This window comes from Protopterus annectens, chromosome 1.part0, assembly GCF_019279795.1.
Source record: "Protopterus annectens isolate FY-2018-M chromosome 1.part0, PAN1.0, whole genome shotgun sequence".
Classification (NCBI taxonomy): Eukaryota; Metazoa; Chordata; order Ceratodontiformes; family Protopteridae; genus Protopterus; species Protopterus annectens.
In genome coordinates, this window is record NC_056725.1 from 1201945727 (window position 1) to 1201965787 (window position 20061).

The 20061-nt window shown below is 41.9% G+C and overlaps 1 protein-coding gene across 3 annotated transcripts in view; it reads right to left on the reverse strand.

Annotated features, from left to right (window-relative positions):
• EP400 (E1A binding protein p400) overlaps positions 1–20061 on the reverse strand; it is a 3509270-nt gene that overhangs the window by 1934109 nt on the left and 1555100 nt on the right. For all 3 annotated transcript variants that reach the window (XM_044065578.1, XM_044065569.1, XM_044065563.1), the window contains one exon: positions 11466–11626. In XM_044065578.1, the coding sequence (XP_043921513.1) occupies positions 11466–11626 (161 nt within the window). The remainder of the gene's footprint in view (positions 1–11465; positions 11627–20061) is intronic.

Genomic DNA, 20061 nt, shown 5'->3' on the forward strand with positions numbered 1-20061 from the left:
TCCAGCAGCATAGGCTACAAACAGTTGGTCAGACTTTCTGGTGGCCTTAGTTCTGTCCAAGTAGTAGCGTAGTTGCCTGTGTAAGTCCAAAGTATGCAGCAGTGCTTCCCCCCTGTTTTGAGGATTGGGAAAGAAAGTAGGCAGGTGAATGGCTTGATTTAGAGACACCTATGAAATTATTTTTGGCATGAATGAAGGATTGGTTCTTAGAGAGAGACTCTGTCCTGATGAAAAATGAGAAAAGGAGAACTGCCATAAGTGCCCGTCTCTCCGAGACTCTTCTTGCTGATGTGATTGCCAATAGGAAAACCGTTTTCCATGAGAGAAATTGCATTTCTGAAGTTGCTGCTGGTTCAAAAGGAGGAAGAGTTAATTTTTCCAAGACGAAGTTGAGGTCCCATGCAGGTACTGGCGGTTTCCTGGGAGGTTTGATATTCTTTATCCCCCTTAGGAACTGTCTTAGCAAAGGATGTGAAAACACAGGTGGATCACAATTGTATTTTGCTGAGATTGCTGAGGCATGAATCTTTATGGAAGAATATGAGAGACCAGTAAGAAACATTTCTGCCAAGTATTCCAATATCTCAGGTATATTCAATACTGTTGTATCCAGATCCCTGCTAGCATTCCAGATGATGAATGTCTTCCACTTGGCTGAATAGGTTTTTCTGGTGGAAGGTCTGCGTGCTTCCAGTAAGATCTCTTGAACTTTTTTGGAAAGAGAGATATCGGAAGGAGTTATGGTAACCTCCAGGCTTGTCAGATGCAATGTTTTCAGGTTTTGATGAACCGTCCTGTAATCGTGTTGTGTTAGAAGCAGAGGCCATAGGGGCAGAGGCCACGGTTTGGTCCGAGTTATGCTCAACAGCAATGGGTACCAGTGCTGCCTTGGCCATTCTAGAGCAATCAATATGCCTGTTGGTTGTTCTGATTTGATCTTCAGTATCACCTTGGTCAACAGTGGTAGTGTTATTTGTGAGAAAATGTGAGGATGCAGCATCCATTCGTGTGGATCCAAGAAATTTCTGCTCAGCTTGTCCGCCAGGACATTGTCCTTGCCTGGCACAAACTGGGATTGCAAATGTATCTTCAGACTTAGGGATTTTTCCCAGAGGATCATTGTTAGTCTGCAGAGGGGATAAAAATGAGTGCCTCCCTCCTTGTTTATATACCACATAACCGTGGTGTTGTCTGTCCTTATTAACAAATGTCCTTGTTGAAGTGACTTTTCGAAAGTCTCGATTGCATGTATCACTGCCAACATCTCTTTTTGGTTTATGTGCAGATGCCTTTCCCTTGGTGTCCATTGACCTTGAATGCATCTGCCCTCCATGTGCGCCCCCCATCCATGGTCTGAGGCATCCGTTGTAATCATTTGACCTGCTTGAGGTTTGTTGAAAGACATGCCTTTGTTTAACTGACTTGCTTGAGCCCACCACAAAAATTCTCTTTGCAGACATGGAATGAGTAGGATTACGTCCTCTAGGCTTTGGCTGTGTTGGGACCATAAGCTTTTTAAGTACCATTGCAGCTTTCTCATATGAAGTCTTGCCAAAGGTATCAGAAGAATGCAAGATGCCATGAACCCCAGGGCCTGCAGGATTTTCCTTGCAGTCAGCTGGGAGAGCTTTGCTAGGCCTTTGAAGTACTCTGGTAACTGCTGTTACTTTTCCTCTGTGAGATAAGCCATCTGTGTTTTTGTGTCCAGTTTGGCTCCTAGGAAAATAATCTGGTGGGATGGCAGTAGTCTTGATTTCTGAATGTTGACTGTGTATCCAAGGACTGTAGTAATTGAATGACATAGTCCAAGTTTGCCATCAAGGTTTGCTTGTTGTCTGCTTGTATGAGGCAGTCGTCCAGGTAGGGGTATATTTGAATCCCCTGGAGTCTGCAGTGTGCCACTACTGATGCCAGGCATTTCGTGAACACTCTGGGCGCAGTAGATAAGCCAAACGGCAATGCTGAGAATTGATAATGCTCTGTCCCTGCAAGAAATCTGAGGTATCTTCTGCAGCTTTGTCTGATTGGGACATGCAGGTATGCCTCCTTGAGGTCCAGAGTGACCAGCCAAGACCCCTTGCCCAGCATGGGAAGGAGTTGCTGCAACGTCAACATTTTGAACTTTGGCACAATGAGATAAGTATTTAGAGTAGACAAGTCCAGTATAGGTCTCCATTTGTTTTCCTTTCTTGGAACAAGGAACAGTCTTGAATAAAATCCCTGGCCTTGTTCCTGTGGAGGGACCTTTTCTATTGCATTTATATTTAACAGCTTTGAAACTTGAATGAGTGCCTCTGCCCTTTGATGAAGTGGCAGGTTTGGCATGCCTTGTCTTACTGGTAAAGTATGGAAGTGGAATCTGTAACCTTTGACTATTAAATCCAGAATCCAGTTGTCCTTGGTTAAGATATGCCAGTTTTTTGAGAATAAGGATAATTTTCCGCCCAAAGATGCTTCTCTTTGAGCCTTTGTAGGTGGTATGAAAGTCAAGTCATTGTGGTTGTCCTTGTGGTGCAGCTGGACTGCCTGCGCCACTTCTTTGATTTGGTGGTTGCCATTGGCGGCCCCTGTAGGAGCCTCGGTATTGCCCTCTACCTCGGGCACGCTTGTTTTTTCCCCTTTGAAACTTGTCAGTGTCTGGAAAGGACCAATTCTTTGAAGGCCAATTCCTGCTGATTCTGGGTGGCTGAACCTGGAGGAAATCTTTAACTGTCTGTACTGATTTAGCTTTTTCCTCAATGGACTTCAACACATCTTGTGCATTAGCACCAAAAAGCTTCTGTTTTTCCAGAGGTGCATCAAGTAACTTTACTTTAACATGGTCTGGCAGTGGCTGTTCTTTTAACCAAGCATGTCTACGTATAACAGCCCCAGTCATAGCTGCCCTACATGAAGCCTCCAATGCATCATAACCACACTGAAGAAAATGATTGCTAACCTGCTGAGTGTTATGTACTAGATCCTGCAACGCCTTTCTATCAATAGGCTCAGGGGAGGCTAGCTTTTTCTGTAAGTCATCCAGTAAAAAATCCTGGTACTGAAACATATGAAAAAGGCAGTTAAGTGACCTCATGGCCAGGGTACTAGAGGTATAAACTTTTTTACCCCATCTCTCCAGGGACCTAGCTTCCCTATCTCTGGCAGTGGATTCTTGGCTGTGGAAGTAGCCACTCCCTTGGGGCCCTGTGAAATAGTTTCTAGATCCAAAGAATGGGCCTTAAACAGATGCTTGTGGGTGTCAGGGACCCTATAATATCTGTCTGGCTTGACAGGAGCAGGAGGGAGAGAATCAGGGTTGGCACTGGAGTCGGAGAAAACATCATCCAGGACATCCATGACTGGAGGGATAGCTAAAGGTCTGTGCTGGGGAAGCTTGAGGAAGGTACGTGGCCTTTTCTTGGAATCAGAGAATTCCCTGACCCTGCCATTGAAAATGCTCCCTCATAGAGTGTAGGACTTCACCGAACGAAAGATCCTCTGGAGGAGAGGCAGAGGGAATTGATTCCTCAGCATCAGAGTCCTCATAGGCTTGGAAGGATTCTTCTTGGGTATCTGAATGCTCAGAATCCCCAGAGGCTTCATCTGAAGAGAGGTTGTCGGCCTGCTCAGTTCTGGGCCTTTTCTCTGCAGGCGGCTGAGAACCTCTGTCTGGATGAGGCTGAGACCCCCCGATAAGAGAAATAAGAACTGCAGCAAGATACATGATCTGTTTATCAGAAGAAGGGGCCTGGGCAGTAGGTTTAGGATGGGCCTTGGCCTGGCTGACGGCCTTAGCACGTGCAAAGGCCTTGATGGACATGGAAACAGGAGGCCTGGCTGCCCCACGTGCAGGAGTAACCTTGTCCACGGGAATGGTGTCGGGTAGATCCAGAACCTCGGTTTCTGGAGGAAAGTCAACAACCGGCACTGGTGTAGACTCCGAGACCGAAGGACGAGTTAACGCTGTGTCGTCAGCCTGGAGCGATTGAATTACCGCTTCCGAAGGGACCGAAGCACTGGCGGAGGGTTTAGGAGGAGTATCGGAGGAGGACGCGGGCCGAGGATGTCGGTCCCGGTCCTTTCGTTTTTTGGAAGATTGAGTTGTCGGTTGATCCGATGGCATGATATAAGCGAAAGAATCGCTGAAAAAGTCTTCGGCAAATTCTGCCCGGCGCCTGAGAATGCGCTTATTAAAGCAAGCACAGGCAGCACAGGCCGAGACGTCGTGGTCTGGACCCAGGCAAGGAAGGCAATAAGAATGGAAGTCCTTATGAGGTATTTGTTTACCACAAGACAAACAATTATTAACTTTCTCAATTTGTTCTGACATCGGCTGAGGCAAGAAAAAATGTTCCCCAACGGGGTACTTAGCTTTTAGATGACTTCGGTACTGAAAACACAGGAGCTGACCGACCGGCACTTGCGAACTGCTTCTGCTTCAGGCACCGCACGGCAAGAAAGACTGAAGAAGATGGCGTCGGCCGATGCCTTTATACTCCAGCCGTTCTGACGTCGGAGAGGAGGCGACACCAGCCGACGCCGGACCCAGACTTTGGAATCCGGCCGACCGAGGGCTGCCTGAGGCAGGACAACCCATATGTTATGACTGCAGTTGCATTCTTGAAGGACATCAACTACAACCACTCACAGTCAGCGAGATATCTGCTAACTTGTTTAACACGTATGCATGAAAATTCAACTAGGGATCTCTGGTTTTGTGTCAAGTTTAAATTAACCAAAAATGGAAATTAGCAAGCAAAGGACAAAGAAATCTGCTTTAAGAATTATCCTCAGTCAAACTCTGTATGGCTAGAGCAGGATTCTCTAATCTATTCAAAAGAAGTGAACTTTCATTTCCAGGAAAGAAAATACAGAAGAAATCCAAAGGAATCTGTGGACTGGAAGTCAATCCAGTTGAAGTTTCAAGACCCAGAAGATGCCCTAAGAGCAAAACTAAGCAGCTGCAATTTTGGGGTGGGGGAGTCTCCAAAGCACAAATGAATGAGTTCATCCACTAGATTCTATAGAACATATAGGTTTACTACACTGTCGACAACCTCCCTACATAGGGGAGAAGGCCATAAATCAACCTATCTGCTAAATCAAAATCCCATCACTACACAATGTATCAAAACAGACAACTATTTTCTACAGGATGGGAAAAAAAAAGGCATGAAGGGCCTTCAGTATAACAAAGTTCAATGACATGGATCAGCAAACTGTGATCTGATGCATATTTTATTCCAGGACCACTAAACAGGACTCATCATGAGATAGAATTATGCATGACAACACTCCAAGCTTAAGACACTGGTAGGAAGTATCTCTACAGATATGTTATAATGAAGCAACCAATTCCACTGCCTGATCACTAAACCCACTATGATTAAGGTTCCCTGGGGCTAGAAAACCCAGATTTTGAAGTATACATTCTAGCACATTTTTCAGGAGGAATAAAAAACATCCTGATGCAACTACTTTCCAAGATGAAGGGAAGCTATGTGGTACCTAGTAGGAAACCTCCATCAGCCCTCCATTCCATGGCAAGAGTCTGGCAATAGGGAACAGGCCAGCTGGCTGGTCCTGATATGCAACCTATTATTTCCATGTGTGAGTACCAACCCAAATGTACAGTCCTTCTGAAACTGTAATTATTATCTCCCTATAGGAAGCATGTTTTTGCATACTAGCTTTCTCTTGGCTATGTACTGCACTGAATTACAGTAGCACAAGCAGTCCTGGCTCCAAGATCCACAGGGTGAACACCTAGTGCTCCCAGTTAGAGGTCACTCATGTAGCATGTTAACACCCCCCCCCCCGAAGATGGGGATTATGGCACTCTCTAACTCTCTGGTCATCTCCTACAGTCACTTGAGCCACTATTCAAATTCAAGTCACCTGAAAAGTAGTCAGAGCTTTATCCTTCCATGCCATGGGGTTAAAAGAGTTCTTTAAACTTCTTAATCTTCTGCTGTATCTTCTTAGCCAGTCAAACAGGGACCACAGTATAGATTCATAGGTTGGTACTAGGCTATCGGCCCTAGGGCCTATACAAGCCTAGCCATAACAATTCCCTGGCTATTTCTTCCCACACTATTTACTTTCCTGGACCCCTGTCTAGCAGGGCGACTGACGTAATCCCAGGGTGAATTTCCTTTCTTCCATCCAATCATCAAGGTTCCTTTTGAAGAGGGTCAAAGAGGCGCTCTGCTTGACATGTATGTGCAGTCTATTCCAGAGTCTGGGGAGTCTCTGGGTCAGGAACCTACCCCTCCAGCATGTTTTGTTTATTGTGATGACAAGGTTTAGATCCCTGGAGTGTGTGGCTCTGAGGGATTGGGATTTCTTTAAGTGTAGCATGTCCAACAGCTCTGGGTTTGACGTGGTCTTGTATGTTAAGCAGACATCACCTCGGAGTAGACGACATGCGACAGAGTATAGCTGGAGTTTTGTAAGACGGTCAGCATAGGGCATCTGGCTTCAGGCCTGTGATTCTTTTAGTGAGGTATTTCTGCAGCTTTTCCAGTTGTTGCAGATGTCTTGAGAGGTACATACCAAATGGGGTGTTGTATTCTATAATGGATCTAATGAGGGATGAGTACAGTGGGACAATGACCTCCTTTTTTCTTGATGAAAAGCCCTTAGTGATGAGGTGTGCCACACAGAAGGATTACCTGACTGCTGTGGCGATGTGGTTATTGAAGGTGAGACCACTGTCCACCTGTGTCCCTAAGTCTCTTATCACACTTTCAGTGTACAGTGTACTGCTACCTATGTGGTAATTCACAGGTACATGGTTTTTCCCCAAAGGGGATAACTCTACATTTCTTGGCACTGAGTTTGAGCCCATGGCTCTGGCGCCAAGCATCTGCTTCTGTAAGGCCCTTTTGTAGAATACCCACATCATTTGGGGATTCACTAATGGCTCCCAGTTTGCAGTCATCTGCAAACTTTGTTAGCCAGAGTCCATTAGTGCTGGCCTGTACTTCAGCGAAGTAGATGCCAAACAAGAGAGGTCCCAAGACTGAACCCTGAGGTACTCCACTTGTCTGGAGCTGGATTTGGAGTCAGCTACTTTTACAGTGTGGGTTCCGTCAGTAAGCCAGTTGGCAACCCATCGAGTGATGTAGGGATTAATGCCCAGCTTAGTAAGTTTATCTATGATTCCAGAGTGGGGGATGGTGTCAAAAGCCTTGGAGAGGTCCAGATAGGCTGTGTGGACTGCCTTACCCTCGTCCACAGCTCTGAAGATTGATTAAAAAAAGTCAATCCGGTTCAGGAGACAAGATCGGCCCTTCACAAACCCAAACTGGGTGGGGTCCAGTATTTTAAGGTTGCCAATGTCTTTGTTTACAAGTCCCATGATAACACGTTCTATGGCCTTGCAGATCAAGTTCGTCAGACTGATGGGGCGGTAGTTCCCGGGATCCAAGGTGGATCTCCCCTTGTGGAGTGGGATAACTGTAGCTGTGCGCCATTCAGTGGGCACAAAGCCTGAGGTGAGGGTATGATTAAACATAACACTTAGGTGAGGTGCCAGTTCATTTTGTAGTTCATGTAGTACACAGCCCGGGATGTCATCTGGTCCCATGGATGCTGTATTCTTAGCTTTGGAGAGTGCGTTTTTTACCTGTGTGGCCATTATTACTGGAAATCGGCAATCTTCCGTATTGAGATGGGCCATTTAGGGGGTGAGAGAGGGGTGAAGTTGGCACTGAATCGATCTGCCAGGATATTGGCAATATCCTTGGGATCAGTATATTTAATGCCATTCTGTTGTAGCTCAGAGCAGATCTGAGCATTGCCATTTAGATTCTTGACATAGTTATATAATGCCTCGTGGCTGTCTTTGGAATCTTTGGCAATTTCATTTTCGTAACTAGCTTTGGAGGACTTTATGAGGGATCTCAGCTTCTTACTGAGGCTGGTAAGGGAGTTTTTTGCATCCTGGGATTTTCCTCTTTTCTGCAACAGTTTCCTCCTTTTGTTGCAAAGTTTGTTTATGGCAGGGGATCACCAGATTGGCTTCCTTTTTTTGGAGGAGAGCATCTTGGTTCTATTCAGGATGGCACGATTCATGCATGAGTGGATGTGCTCATACAGTGCCTTAGTGTAGAACTGAGCAGTCGAACTTTCAGTTCCCATCTGTATGGGTGTCATGAAGTTTTTAACTTCTGACTTGAGTAGCACGAAGTTGACGCTGGAGAAGTTTTTTATGGAGGTTTCCTTACTGGGGGGTGGGGGTGGGGGTGGGATGTGGATGTTAAAGGTGATAAGCTTATGTTCTGATCTGACCAACGAGGGGGTGACCATAGGTGTGGAGCATCAATTTTCCATGTCGGTAATGACCAGGTCTAGGATATTGGAGCCCCTGGTGGGACAATGGATAAGTTGATCCAGGGCATTGGAATTTATGAATTCCAAGAACCGCTGGGCAAAGGTGTTGGTACACGAGTAGTTTTCCCAGTTAATGGCAGGGTAGTTGAAATCACCCAGTATTAGGGGGTTTGGTTGTATATTAATATTTTCCAGTGTGTTTAGAAAGGTGTAGTGAGAATCTTGGGGCATGGTGGGGGATCTGTAGCAAGATGCAATTTGGATTGCAGTCTTACCTAGTGTTAGTTGCACCTGGAGAATTTCAGACGCATTGTGTTGGGCAACTAACCTGGTGGTATGAATAGCCTTGGTGAATATGGACATTCCTCCACCTTTAGTGTTTCGATCCTGGTTTGGTGGCCGAAAAGTGTGGTAAGAGTTGTAGCCTGGTATTGCAGGGGTGCTCTCAGGAGCCTTGAACCAGGTCTCAGTTACTGCACAGATATCGATGTTCTCCATTTTTAGGAGTGCATCGAGAGAGTGCATTTTGAGGTTTAGACTTCTAGCATTGAGTAGCATTACCTTCAGATTTTCCATGCTTGTACCTGTTATGGTATGACACATCAATGGAATTCAACTGATGGATACTTAGGAAACTCAAGACCAACAGCTACACACAACTTTGCAGAGCAATGCCAAAAGGTGCAGAACAGCCCTGCTTATTAGGAGCACTGTAAATTGCTTACAAGGTCATGTTACTTGCAGCTATGATAATCTGGTCTTTACATCCACATGTTCCACTACTGTCTGTGGTGGCAGACATTTCCTTTCAGGATATGGAAAAAATTCCAATAAGGTGACTCAGGAAGGCAAGGATTTCAATACCCAATGTAGAGATTGGCAAGATTTATATTAAGTGATCAGATTTCCAGGGCCTACACTCAGGAAAAGATATTAGGACAACTTTTGCATTTTTTTACTCCCAAGGCAATCTAGAAACGGCAAAAACATATTTAGCCAAGACCTCTCTTAGGCAGCAGATACTTTGCAGTGTCTGTCGTTACTTTTAAGAAGGAATAAAGCACTTTTCCTGCAAATATATATATAAAGGTTTTACTCAAATGGTCAGTTGCTCAGGTTACTAAACTGCAGTGGCACATGTGATCATAAAGAGAGGTGACTGCAAAGTGCCAGTATTTTCTGTGGGAAATTACAGTACTGCAGGGAGCAGTAATTTGCCCATTTACACAGTTATGGGATATCAGAGTTGGTAGAAGTAAGAAAAAGGGATTTGTGGGGTGCAAAAAACACTCACTGCAAGTGATTTTTTTTGACAGGTTGGGTTTTGATCACTAGTACACTTTGTATTTGAACACTAGTGCATTAGGCCACTGGACATGCACAAACCCACATATACTTACCTTCAAAATCTAGCAGAGATTCACACCTGGGTAATGCACGAGCAATGGGAAGTTTTACAATCTACTGTGTATGGAAACAGGGTCTCAAAACTCTGCCAGATGGACCAAGTCCACACATAAATCAGTGCTTCAGCCTGTTGACAAAGCAAAACAGTTCATCTATAAATTTACAGTAAGGCCTCAACACCTTTTTTTTTGTTTTCTGTTACAGCAAATTCGAATGAAGAATTGCATGACAATCAAAGTCAATTTCAAGAGATGGGTACTTTAACAAGCATATTTTCAGTGCTACTGCCCTTTGCACAAATTCCAGCCTCAGTCTTTCTGGGCTTCTCTTAATGACCACCTCTCATACCAGACAAAGTTCTGGCAGAATAGCAATGTTTAGAATTTAATATTCCTTTTAAATACTTTTGACCCCGTTCACATCTCAAACAAAGCAACCCCATTCCATAATATTCTATTTCTTCCATCCCCCACCAAACATCTTAGTACAGCTGAAGAGGGAAGAGACAGAGTGGGTCCAAAATTGCCATCTGAGCAGAGTCACAAGGGTTTCTTTTTTATTTCAACTAGCCTCCCACTGTTGGCCAGAAGGTAAGGTCCAATGCACGCAAGGCTCCATCTCATGCAACAGACTTTATATACCCACAGTTCCTAGTGAGAGCACTTAACGCCCTTTCGATGGGTGACAGGTTCATATTCACACTCTTAACTACACTAACTAAAGAAAACTGCCTTCCCAAAGACAGCATTCCTATGGTGGGGACTTTAACATCTTTCTCCAAGGGAGGGGTGACACCCAGACAATGCTCTGACTTCACTGTCAACCCCTGGCTGACTATTTCACTACTCAGGCTTCTAATCAAATTTAGTCATTTGGTCACTCAATGTATTATCCATTACACCAAAATACTACCATAATTTAACAAAGATTACATTAACCACCCTAGCTGTGCATTTTAAATACTTCTAATGGCTATTTTGACTACTGCAACTGACATCACGCTTCCTCCATAGCTCATCCCAAATATTACAGCTCCTGGATCCTTGAACCCTGATGCCCCATGGTGTAACTCTTTGCCAGGAGGGCCTCCCTTTAGCGGAGGCCCATACACATAGAACCCAAATCTTGTGTGTGTTTCTTTGGGGTGTGAAATAAAGGGCAATGAGAGTGGAATGAGCTTGAGTGAGGAGCAGTCATAATGCAACTTGCAGTGTTTTCTACAGTCCTAAATCTCCTGCCCTCTAGTGTGCTGACATTCAGACTGGTCAGTAATAAGGAATGGCTTCAGCATGCATCTCCAACCCAGGCCCTCATGACAAAGATTTCTGTGTTCTTGTCCACCAGCCCAGTGTCATTCCCTCGCATGCTCTGGCTTCCACCCGAGAAATGCACAGCATGACCCCCCCCCCCCCCAACAATAGACACTCCCATCATCCATGCTTTGCCTTCAAGGGCCTGAGACAATATTTGAACTCCAGTTACCTGGGCCACTGCCAGGGCATTATCCTTCTGACAGGCTGGCAAAGCAATGTTTTAGATAAGATACTACAGCAAATGCATCCCACTTCCTTCCCTCATGCAACTTAATATCAAAGCAAGTAAAAGAAAAAAAAACACAAAATGGAATGCACTTTGATAGCACAACTGACTCCAAGCTACTGCAGTAAATAAAAATTAATCACAAATTATACACAGTAAAATGAATACAGCATCTCTTACATACCCCTCATCTTCCAACCTACCTTGACCAGAAGGGACTGAAGTGACAGGGGATTTGCCCCATGCCTGTCCCTGCTGTGCTACTGTTGTTGTAGTTGTGGCTGTTGTGCGCTGCGGTTGAGTACTAGTGAATACAACAGTCTTGCCTTCTGGCTTCTGCCCGTAGAGTACTGGCTGAAACAGTCTAAATTACAAAAAGGAGCAATATTAGCCATTTGTTTGTTTCAGATCATGGTCTTGTTGTTCCTAAAAATATTATACTGGCCTGCATTTCAAATACTTCCACTTTGTATTAATAAAAAATGAGACTTCAAGGTATTTGCTACCTTTCAAGGTTAAAATAAATAAGTAGTAAGTATGTAAACAGATAAATATACTACGGTTGATCACGAGTCAACACTATGGCCCTTCCATAGTGGAGCAGTAAGTAGATTCATCTGCTCCAGTCATCAAAACTCATCACTTTTTTTCCCTCAGGGTACATATTCTTTGCCCCAGCTCACAGTGTGATTTCACATGCAAACTACAAAATGAGCTCTGCTCTTAACATGAGCAGGTTCTACTCTTGCTGTTGCAGTTCAACTCTATCTCAACATGCTAATGAAAAGTATGGTACCTAGGTAACAATTCCAAATGCCTCTGCATCAATCATGCAACTATCAAAGATCACAAAGACGGTGTCTTTACTAACTTGAGATTATGCACAACTTGAACCACTGCCACATATGGTTACAGCGAAACTCCAGCCCATGGAGCAATCAGAAAAATGGAAGAACATGAGAATTACTTATGCAAGTTATCAGGAGCCAGTTTTTACACACACAATTCCAGGTGCCAAACACAGCACTCAACAAGGACTGTAATCCACTGCTAAAGTGCTCTTCTTGACCCCAAAGATGGTAGGCTCAACCTTGACTAAGAAGGGCTGAAGTACATGCTCATCCTCCTCTCTGGCAAATAAACTGTCCAGAGGAAGCACACTCCCAACCAGCAGGGGGCTAGTTTTCTTGGTGTAGTACACAAAGCCTCAGGCTGAATGGATGAAACTCCAGGGTGTCAAGACTGATACTGGTCAATGGTCTCTACAGTCACCCAGTTAAAATCAAGGTTGCTAGCAATAAAGGAATTTTCTCCAAGATATTCTGACTTTGGTACTGCAAGATCTGTCATCCCAGGCTGATGACATCCACCACAAACTATGAAGTTCAAGGTTTAGACATAAAGAAAATATTTTACATCTAGTGGAACCTGGACTTATGGGTATGGAACTGCACCAGGAATGTATCTGATGCTAGCTGGGGGACTGGTAATGATCTCTCTCTGTTAGAGAAATATGTATTAATATATATGTTTAGTGCTTATTAGAAGCTAAAAGAGTAAACACATTTCATTCTATTTTATGTACAGCTTAATTCTGTATGAAATTATAAGATGATTTTTCAAACCACAGTATGCTTTCTGAAACTGCAAGATGCACCCTGACCTAGTATTTGCTAGCACAGCAAAATTCGTGTTTATACCTTTTGAAAATGTACTGAAAAGCAGGTGATTATCTGCTAGGTCAGGGAAATGAATTAATAGTGTATGAATAGAACAATACTGTTTTCTATAACATGATTGAATATGAACAATCAGCTCTGTTCGTGTTATGAGAACATGCACAGCTGCGGAAAAGAAGAGATACATGAAATAAAAGACTGCTTGAAGAATCTGTACTTGCTTTGTGCTCGAATTAGCTATAGTACCTTGAATGGTAACATAACATAGTGGGAAGCTGCATCTAACTGGCGGTAACCAAGGCCACGTTGTTTTTCTTAGGAAGTTTTTCATAAAACTGATAGTGCAAGCAGAAAATCATGGACAAACAGCTGCTATAGAGTAATGATGTTAAAACTTGCGATCTGTTACGTCAGCTTGGTAGGCAATGTGTTGTTAAAAAATGTATAAAAATGACCTTACTTCCTGATTTTAGTTAGACAAACTCTGTATTAACATGTTTTTGTCTCCTTGCTGCAAGATTAAAGTGCCTTAACCTGAACCTGCCATGTATTGATCATTTTGAAGTTTATTTTTCCTTTGACACTCTCCCACTCACATGCACGTGCACATACACACTTAAAAAACCTGGTTGGCAAACTCCAGGGCAATAGACTCCTATCACCCAACACTCAGTGCAATATACTGCAGGCTTGCCCCCAATGTGAGTCAGTGCCCAAGTTCATCACTGATACTAATGTGGGGGTGAGGGAACTTCAAAATTACTCAAGCTCCTATTAAGAGTTTGAGGATCTTTTTGAAGAAATAGCCACCACTGAGAAGGGGCTCTGCCCAGTCAGATCATCCCAGTAAACAAACACAACTAAATAAACTAAAGCACAAAGAAAAAACATGAAGTTTTCTGCAGTACCATAGAGGCTTGCAAGGACTACACAGTAATGACTTTATGAATGCACACATAAGTAACTAGACTGGTATTCCTCAGGAGGATTTAACTGTGGGTGCATCTCACTGACATTCCTAATTTAACTGCCAGAAAGCAGCAGAAATCCACACTGGTTAAAATGTGGTCATACCAGTAGAAAGAGATGTTTCTGATACAACTATGCAAAAAGGAAGAGTGCTGAGTACCGGCAATGCCAGCATTACTTGCAGAAAAATACTACTCACTTTATACTGAACAAAAATGATTAAGTTTATTCCAGTCATTAAGAGTTGTTGCAAGGCCAGGGTAAGATTCAAATTGCTATACCAAGTGGTCCTTAAAAATATATATGGGTGCAAATCTGGCTCTGAAGGTGATAAAATTCAGTCAACAGAATGCTAGTCACTAAGGTGAAGACAATACAAATGTGCAAGTTAAGCTTTCTATAATAGCAGATGTTGAAATGATCACTGCAGCAGTAGCCAAGGATATAACCCATATAGCTAAAGCTACTGCAGCAGTGATCAAGATGAAGAACAATGACTCAGTTTCTGGACCCTACTTAAGTAAGATGGGTTCAAGAAAGACTATACCAGTGAAACAGTTTCCCTTGTTTTAAAGGAAAATGCTCAAGTAACAGACAGAAGCCAAAGAGCACACCAGCAGCATTAGAAGCAGCTCAAATTCAAACCAGATGCAGTTATTGCTGAAAGGTGAGGAACTAAAGAATAGCTAACAGGTAAGCTTATTGAACAGTGGCAGAAATGGAGAATTAGTCACACTGTGAGTTGCTCAACCTAGGGTTAAGCTGAAAAATATGAGTCTTGTTTTGTACTGAGCAGGAGCTACCGGGATATAATGGTGAGAGTGAGGACTGTGCATACAGTGGATATAAAAAGTGTACACACCCCTGTTAAAATGGCAGGTTTTTGTGATATAAAAAATGAGACCACACAATCATTTCAAAACTTTTCTGACCTTTAATGTGACCTATATAACCTGTACAATTCAATTGAAAAACAAACAAATCTGTTACGGGAAAAAATATACAAAATAAAAAGCGTACAATAAGCTGGTTGTATAAGTGTGCACACCCTTAAACTAATGCTTTGTTGAAGCAACTTTTGATTTAATTACAGCATTCAATCTTTTTGGGTACACACCTGCTATTAATTAAAGAGACTGATTTATCCCAAATAAAGTTGAGCTGTCCTAGTAGCATTTTCCTGACATTTACTCAGTTGCCTGCTACAGCAAAAGCCATGGTTCACAGACAGCTTACAAAGCATCAAAGGGATCTCATTGTTGAAAGGTATCAGTCAGGAGAAAGGTACAAAAAAAATTCCACAGCATTGGCTATACCATGGAACACAATGAAGATAGTTATCAAAAAGTGCAGAAAATATGGGACAACAGTGACGTTGCAAGTGACTGAACATCCCTCCAAAATTGATGAAAAGACAAGACAAAAAACTGGTCAGGGAGGCCAAGAGACCTACAGCAACACTGAAGGAGCTGCAGGAATTTCTGGCAAGTACTGGCTGTATACTACATGTGACAACAATCTCCCGTATTTCTCCACATGTCTGGGCTATGGGGTAGGGTTGTAAGACAGATGCCTTTTCTTACACAGAAAAAACATCTAGGCTAGGCTAAAATTTGCACAACAATGCTTCAAGTCTCCCAAAAGCATGTGGGAAAATGTGTTATGGTCTGATGAGGCAAAGGTTGAACTTTTTAGCCACAATTCCAAAAGGTACACTTAGCGCAAACACAACACTTCGCATCACCAAAAGAACACCACCCCCACGGTGAAGCATGGTGGTGGCAGTATCATGCTTTGGTGTTGTTTTTCTTCAGCTGGAACTGGGGATTTAGTCAGGGTGGAGGGAATTATGAACAGTTCCAAATACCAGTCACTTTTGACCCAAAACCTTCAGGCGTCTGCTAGAAAGCTGAAGATGAAGAGGAATTTCACCTTTCAACATGACAATGACCCCAAGCATACATCCAAATCAACAAAAGAATAGTTTCACCAGAAGAAAATTAAAGTTTTGGAATGGCCCAGCCAGAGCCCAGACCTAAATCCAACAGAAAATCTGCGGGGAGACCTGAAGAGGGCTGTGCACAAGAGATGCCCTCACCATCTGACAGACTTGGAGTGCTTTTGCAAGGAAGAGTGGGTAAATATTGCCAAGGCAAGATGTGCCATGCTGATAAGACTTCTACCCAAGAAGACTGAATGCTGTAATTAAATCATAAGGTGCTTCAAGAGAGTATTAGTTTAAGGGTGTGCACACTTATGCAACCAGCTTATGGTACGTTTTTTATTTTTTATATTTTCCCCCTAACTGATTTGTTTTTTAATTGAACTGTACAGGTTATAAGTCACATTAAATGTGGGAAAAGTTTAGAAATGATTTATTGTGGTCTCATTTTGTTATATCACAAAAACCTGGCATTGTAACAGGGGTGTGTACACTTTTTATATCCACTGTAAGACTTAAAATGAACTTGTTGAACACTGAAGGAAATTGCTGAGTGTCAACTCTCACCATGTGCTATTTTAAAATGCACATGAGGACAAAGCATATGAATCTCACTTTGTTGTGTTTGTTTGCTCAGGAAATAACTAAATGGAGGTAAGAAATAAAAGTTGTTTAAATTTTCATTGATATATTTTGTATTAAGTGGTTTAACATTATTGTATAGTCCTATCAAGGAGGAGGAGGTATGATTCTAAACGCAAAGGGTAAAAGCATAAATACAGAAATGCAGTGTGTATGTAGAAAAAACTCAGTGGCAGCTGACTTGATTACTAACAAGCCACTACTAATGTAAACTAGTTTATCATTTACATAGCTACAATTTAAGCATGACACAGAAAACTTGGAAATTAAAAGGGTAAAGTTAAATAAAGCTGAGATCAGAATCTGCAACTTGGGCTGAACTATGAGGGTCTAAGGAGTTACTTAAAGTTGATACCAATTTCTTCCTGACACGCACAACGTACATTACAAGAACATACTAAAAGAATGCAGAATTAGTTAAGGGTAGTATTCTTCATTTCTGTAAAGTAAGCATGTTAAATAATAAAAGCAAAGTGAAAATTGTTGAGATTTTCTGTAAGCAGATGTTTTATCAAAGTGCAGCGTCTGGCATGTCCAAGTGTAAATTAACAAGAGCTAAACTGATCCACTCAAGATACAGAAGACATCAATAAAAAGATGTTCAGTGTGCGCACTATGATTTCTTCAGTAGAGGAACAGTAGTTTACACTTAAAATGTGCTTTTACTGTCCTAAGAAAACTGGAGTTTAAAAAATGAAAAATAAATGCCATGGGAAAACAGTGTTGGAAATGAGTATCCATCTCTCCAGCAGCTTCAGCTTTACAATGTACTAAACATAAGTCACAAAACTAATTTACTTTCACAAGGCTAGCTGGTGAATTTTCTTAAGGAGCTAGTTTTCAAGTTTTTAAACTAGATTTACATTAAAGGAGAACTGCACCCACAGACTCAAAAACATGTTTATTTCATCATGGTTTGGTGTTTCCTACATTTTAACACTACAGGTTTTTAAATATTTTTTACGCAATTTCGGAGTCTGATCACATGGGGTCTGGCATCTTGAACGAATTCTGATCGTTTAGTGTGCCTCTATGTATAAATGTCCAAAAAAAGAACTCCAACAAAGAACAAGAAAGAGAAACCAAGAGCTTGAGGCAAACAAACACTTCCAGGACACCACAAATTGAAGAACAAATCGAACCACACTAAAGTGGTAAAGATTTGGGTAGAGATTTTGACTTTCAAAAAACAGTAGTCTCAAAAGATAAAAAGTGGAATCCACCAACGTCGTTGTATGCGAAAATCTTCTTTAATACAAAACCAACAGAATGCAAACAAGCGCTACTGCAAAATGTGCTCTGTTGAAAAGATGTACTAATCTGATCAACCTATGTACTTTGCAGTTTCTGTTTGAAAGTGTATGCAGACCTTTAACTAAAAAATCTGTTTATAACAAATGCATGTATAAGAATGTAAAAATGAATGAATAAAAACTACACCGCCCTGCCTAAACTCTAAAAAACAGCGTGCGACTATAATAAATCCAAAAAATGTGTGAACTACCTTCATAGAATGTTACTGTTAATTTTCAAAGTCGGCGCTAAATTAATACAGTCATTCAAGCCTGGATGTTTAGTAGCATTCAACTTGAGTTGCCAAATCAGTTCCCTCGTGCTGAGTCTGGTTTCCCAGTCACCTCCCCTCGGATCTGGGTTCACCTTTTCAAGCACGAAGAATTTAAGTGACATCTGTGGGCAAGTCAGAGAGTGTTTGTAAAACGCGTTAGTTTCTTTCCTTTTTTTGATCTCATACAAATGTTCATAGATTCTACGCTTAAGAATTCTCTCCGTCTTGCCCACATAGAAACTCTGACAGCCTCCACAAATGCCAAGGTAAACCACCCCTGATGATGAACATGTGTAATGCCCGTGTGTTCTAATAGTAAATCTTCTAGAAGGAATAAAAATATGATCACTTTGCAAAATAAAGGAGCACTGGTTGCATCTACCACAGCTGCAAGTACCAGCCCTTTTGCACGAAACACTACTACTAAATGTGTCCCATTACTATTTTGCTCAAAAATGCCTTTTAAATGAATGTTCCTTTTTCTAGTGAAATTAATAGTTGTGGGCAAATATAAACCAATGTCCTCATGCATTGAGACTATCGGCCAAATGCTTGTATTATACTTTCTATCTCTTTTGCATCACTAGTAAAAGTATAAACAAAATGTTTGTGTACACTAAGCTCCTGTTTATTGGAGGGTGAAGGCAGCGGTAAACCTGCTCCTAATAAAGGAGGATAGAGAGAGTCTCTTTTCTCTAAAATATTTGAAAGTGTGGTTTGAAAAAGCCACAAAGGATAACCCCTTTCCAGAAATAATGTTCTCAGAAAATCAACCTCCATAAAAAATAACTCCAAAGTACTGCACATTCTGGACGCCCTAATAAGTTGACCTTTGATAATGCCCCTTTTCAGGTAAAAAGGGTGCCCACTATCAAAATGCAGAAAGGAGTTAGAGAACATGCTCTTTCTATAAATTTGTGTTTGGAAACTATTAGTTTCCAATTCCTTAGTGAGTAAAACGTCCAAGTAATGAAGGGTAGTGTCAATAATTTCAAACGTAAAAGACAAGAAGTGTAGAAGTGTATTGTCTTATTAATATAATCAAAGAATTCCAAAAAACTGTCCTTTGAACCTTGCCATAGAATACAGATATCATCCAGGTATCTTTTATAAAATACTATGGCTTTACTCCACTTGGACGCGTGGACAAAATGCTTTTCCCATTTATGCAAAACAATGTTAGCGTAGGCCGTAGCACAGGGGGCACCCATAGCTACACCTTTTCTTTGGCGAAAAAATTTGCCATTAAAGTAGATGAAATTATTCTGTAAAATAATGCCCATAAATTCAATTAATAAATTAATTAAGTTGTTATTCAAACCTGACTCTGAGGCCAAAATCTCACTGAACCAATCAATTCCTGTTGTGAGGGATACTAGGGAACAGTTCTTTAATATCAATTGTAGCCAGAAGTAAATCAGTGCCAAAAAACGCCAGACTGATGCTCGATAAAAATTCCCAAGAGTCCTTACAGACAGAGTCCAAAGTGGAGACAAACTTCTTAAGATGAAAATCTACAAATTTGCTTAGGGGCTCCGTAATTCCCCCTGCTCCTGCAACAATAGGTCTAAAACTGTGCGGGTCAAGCCCCTTATGTACTTTTGGAATGCCGAAGAGAACGGGGGTTCTGGGTTTGGGTACTGCTAAAAAGTTGAATAATTTCTCATCTATTACACCTTGCATAAGATGATCCTCCAACAGAAATTTCAGTTTTGAAAGGGCCACATTAAGTTCATTTAATGAAATAGCTTCATAAATTTCCGTTTGGTGTTTCCTACATTTTAACATTACAGTTTTTTAAATATTTTTTTACGCAATTTCGGAGTCTGATCACATGGGGTCTGGCATCTTGAACGAATTCTGATTGTTTAGTCTGCCTCTATGTATCCCACAACACAGTACTTGTCTGTAAAAAAATTACATCATGCAGGCCTCTTTCTTCCTAAAGCTCCTGTCACCACACTGATTTTACATGCAAATACTGCTGTCTTTCAGTCAGT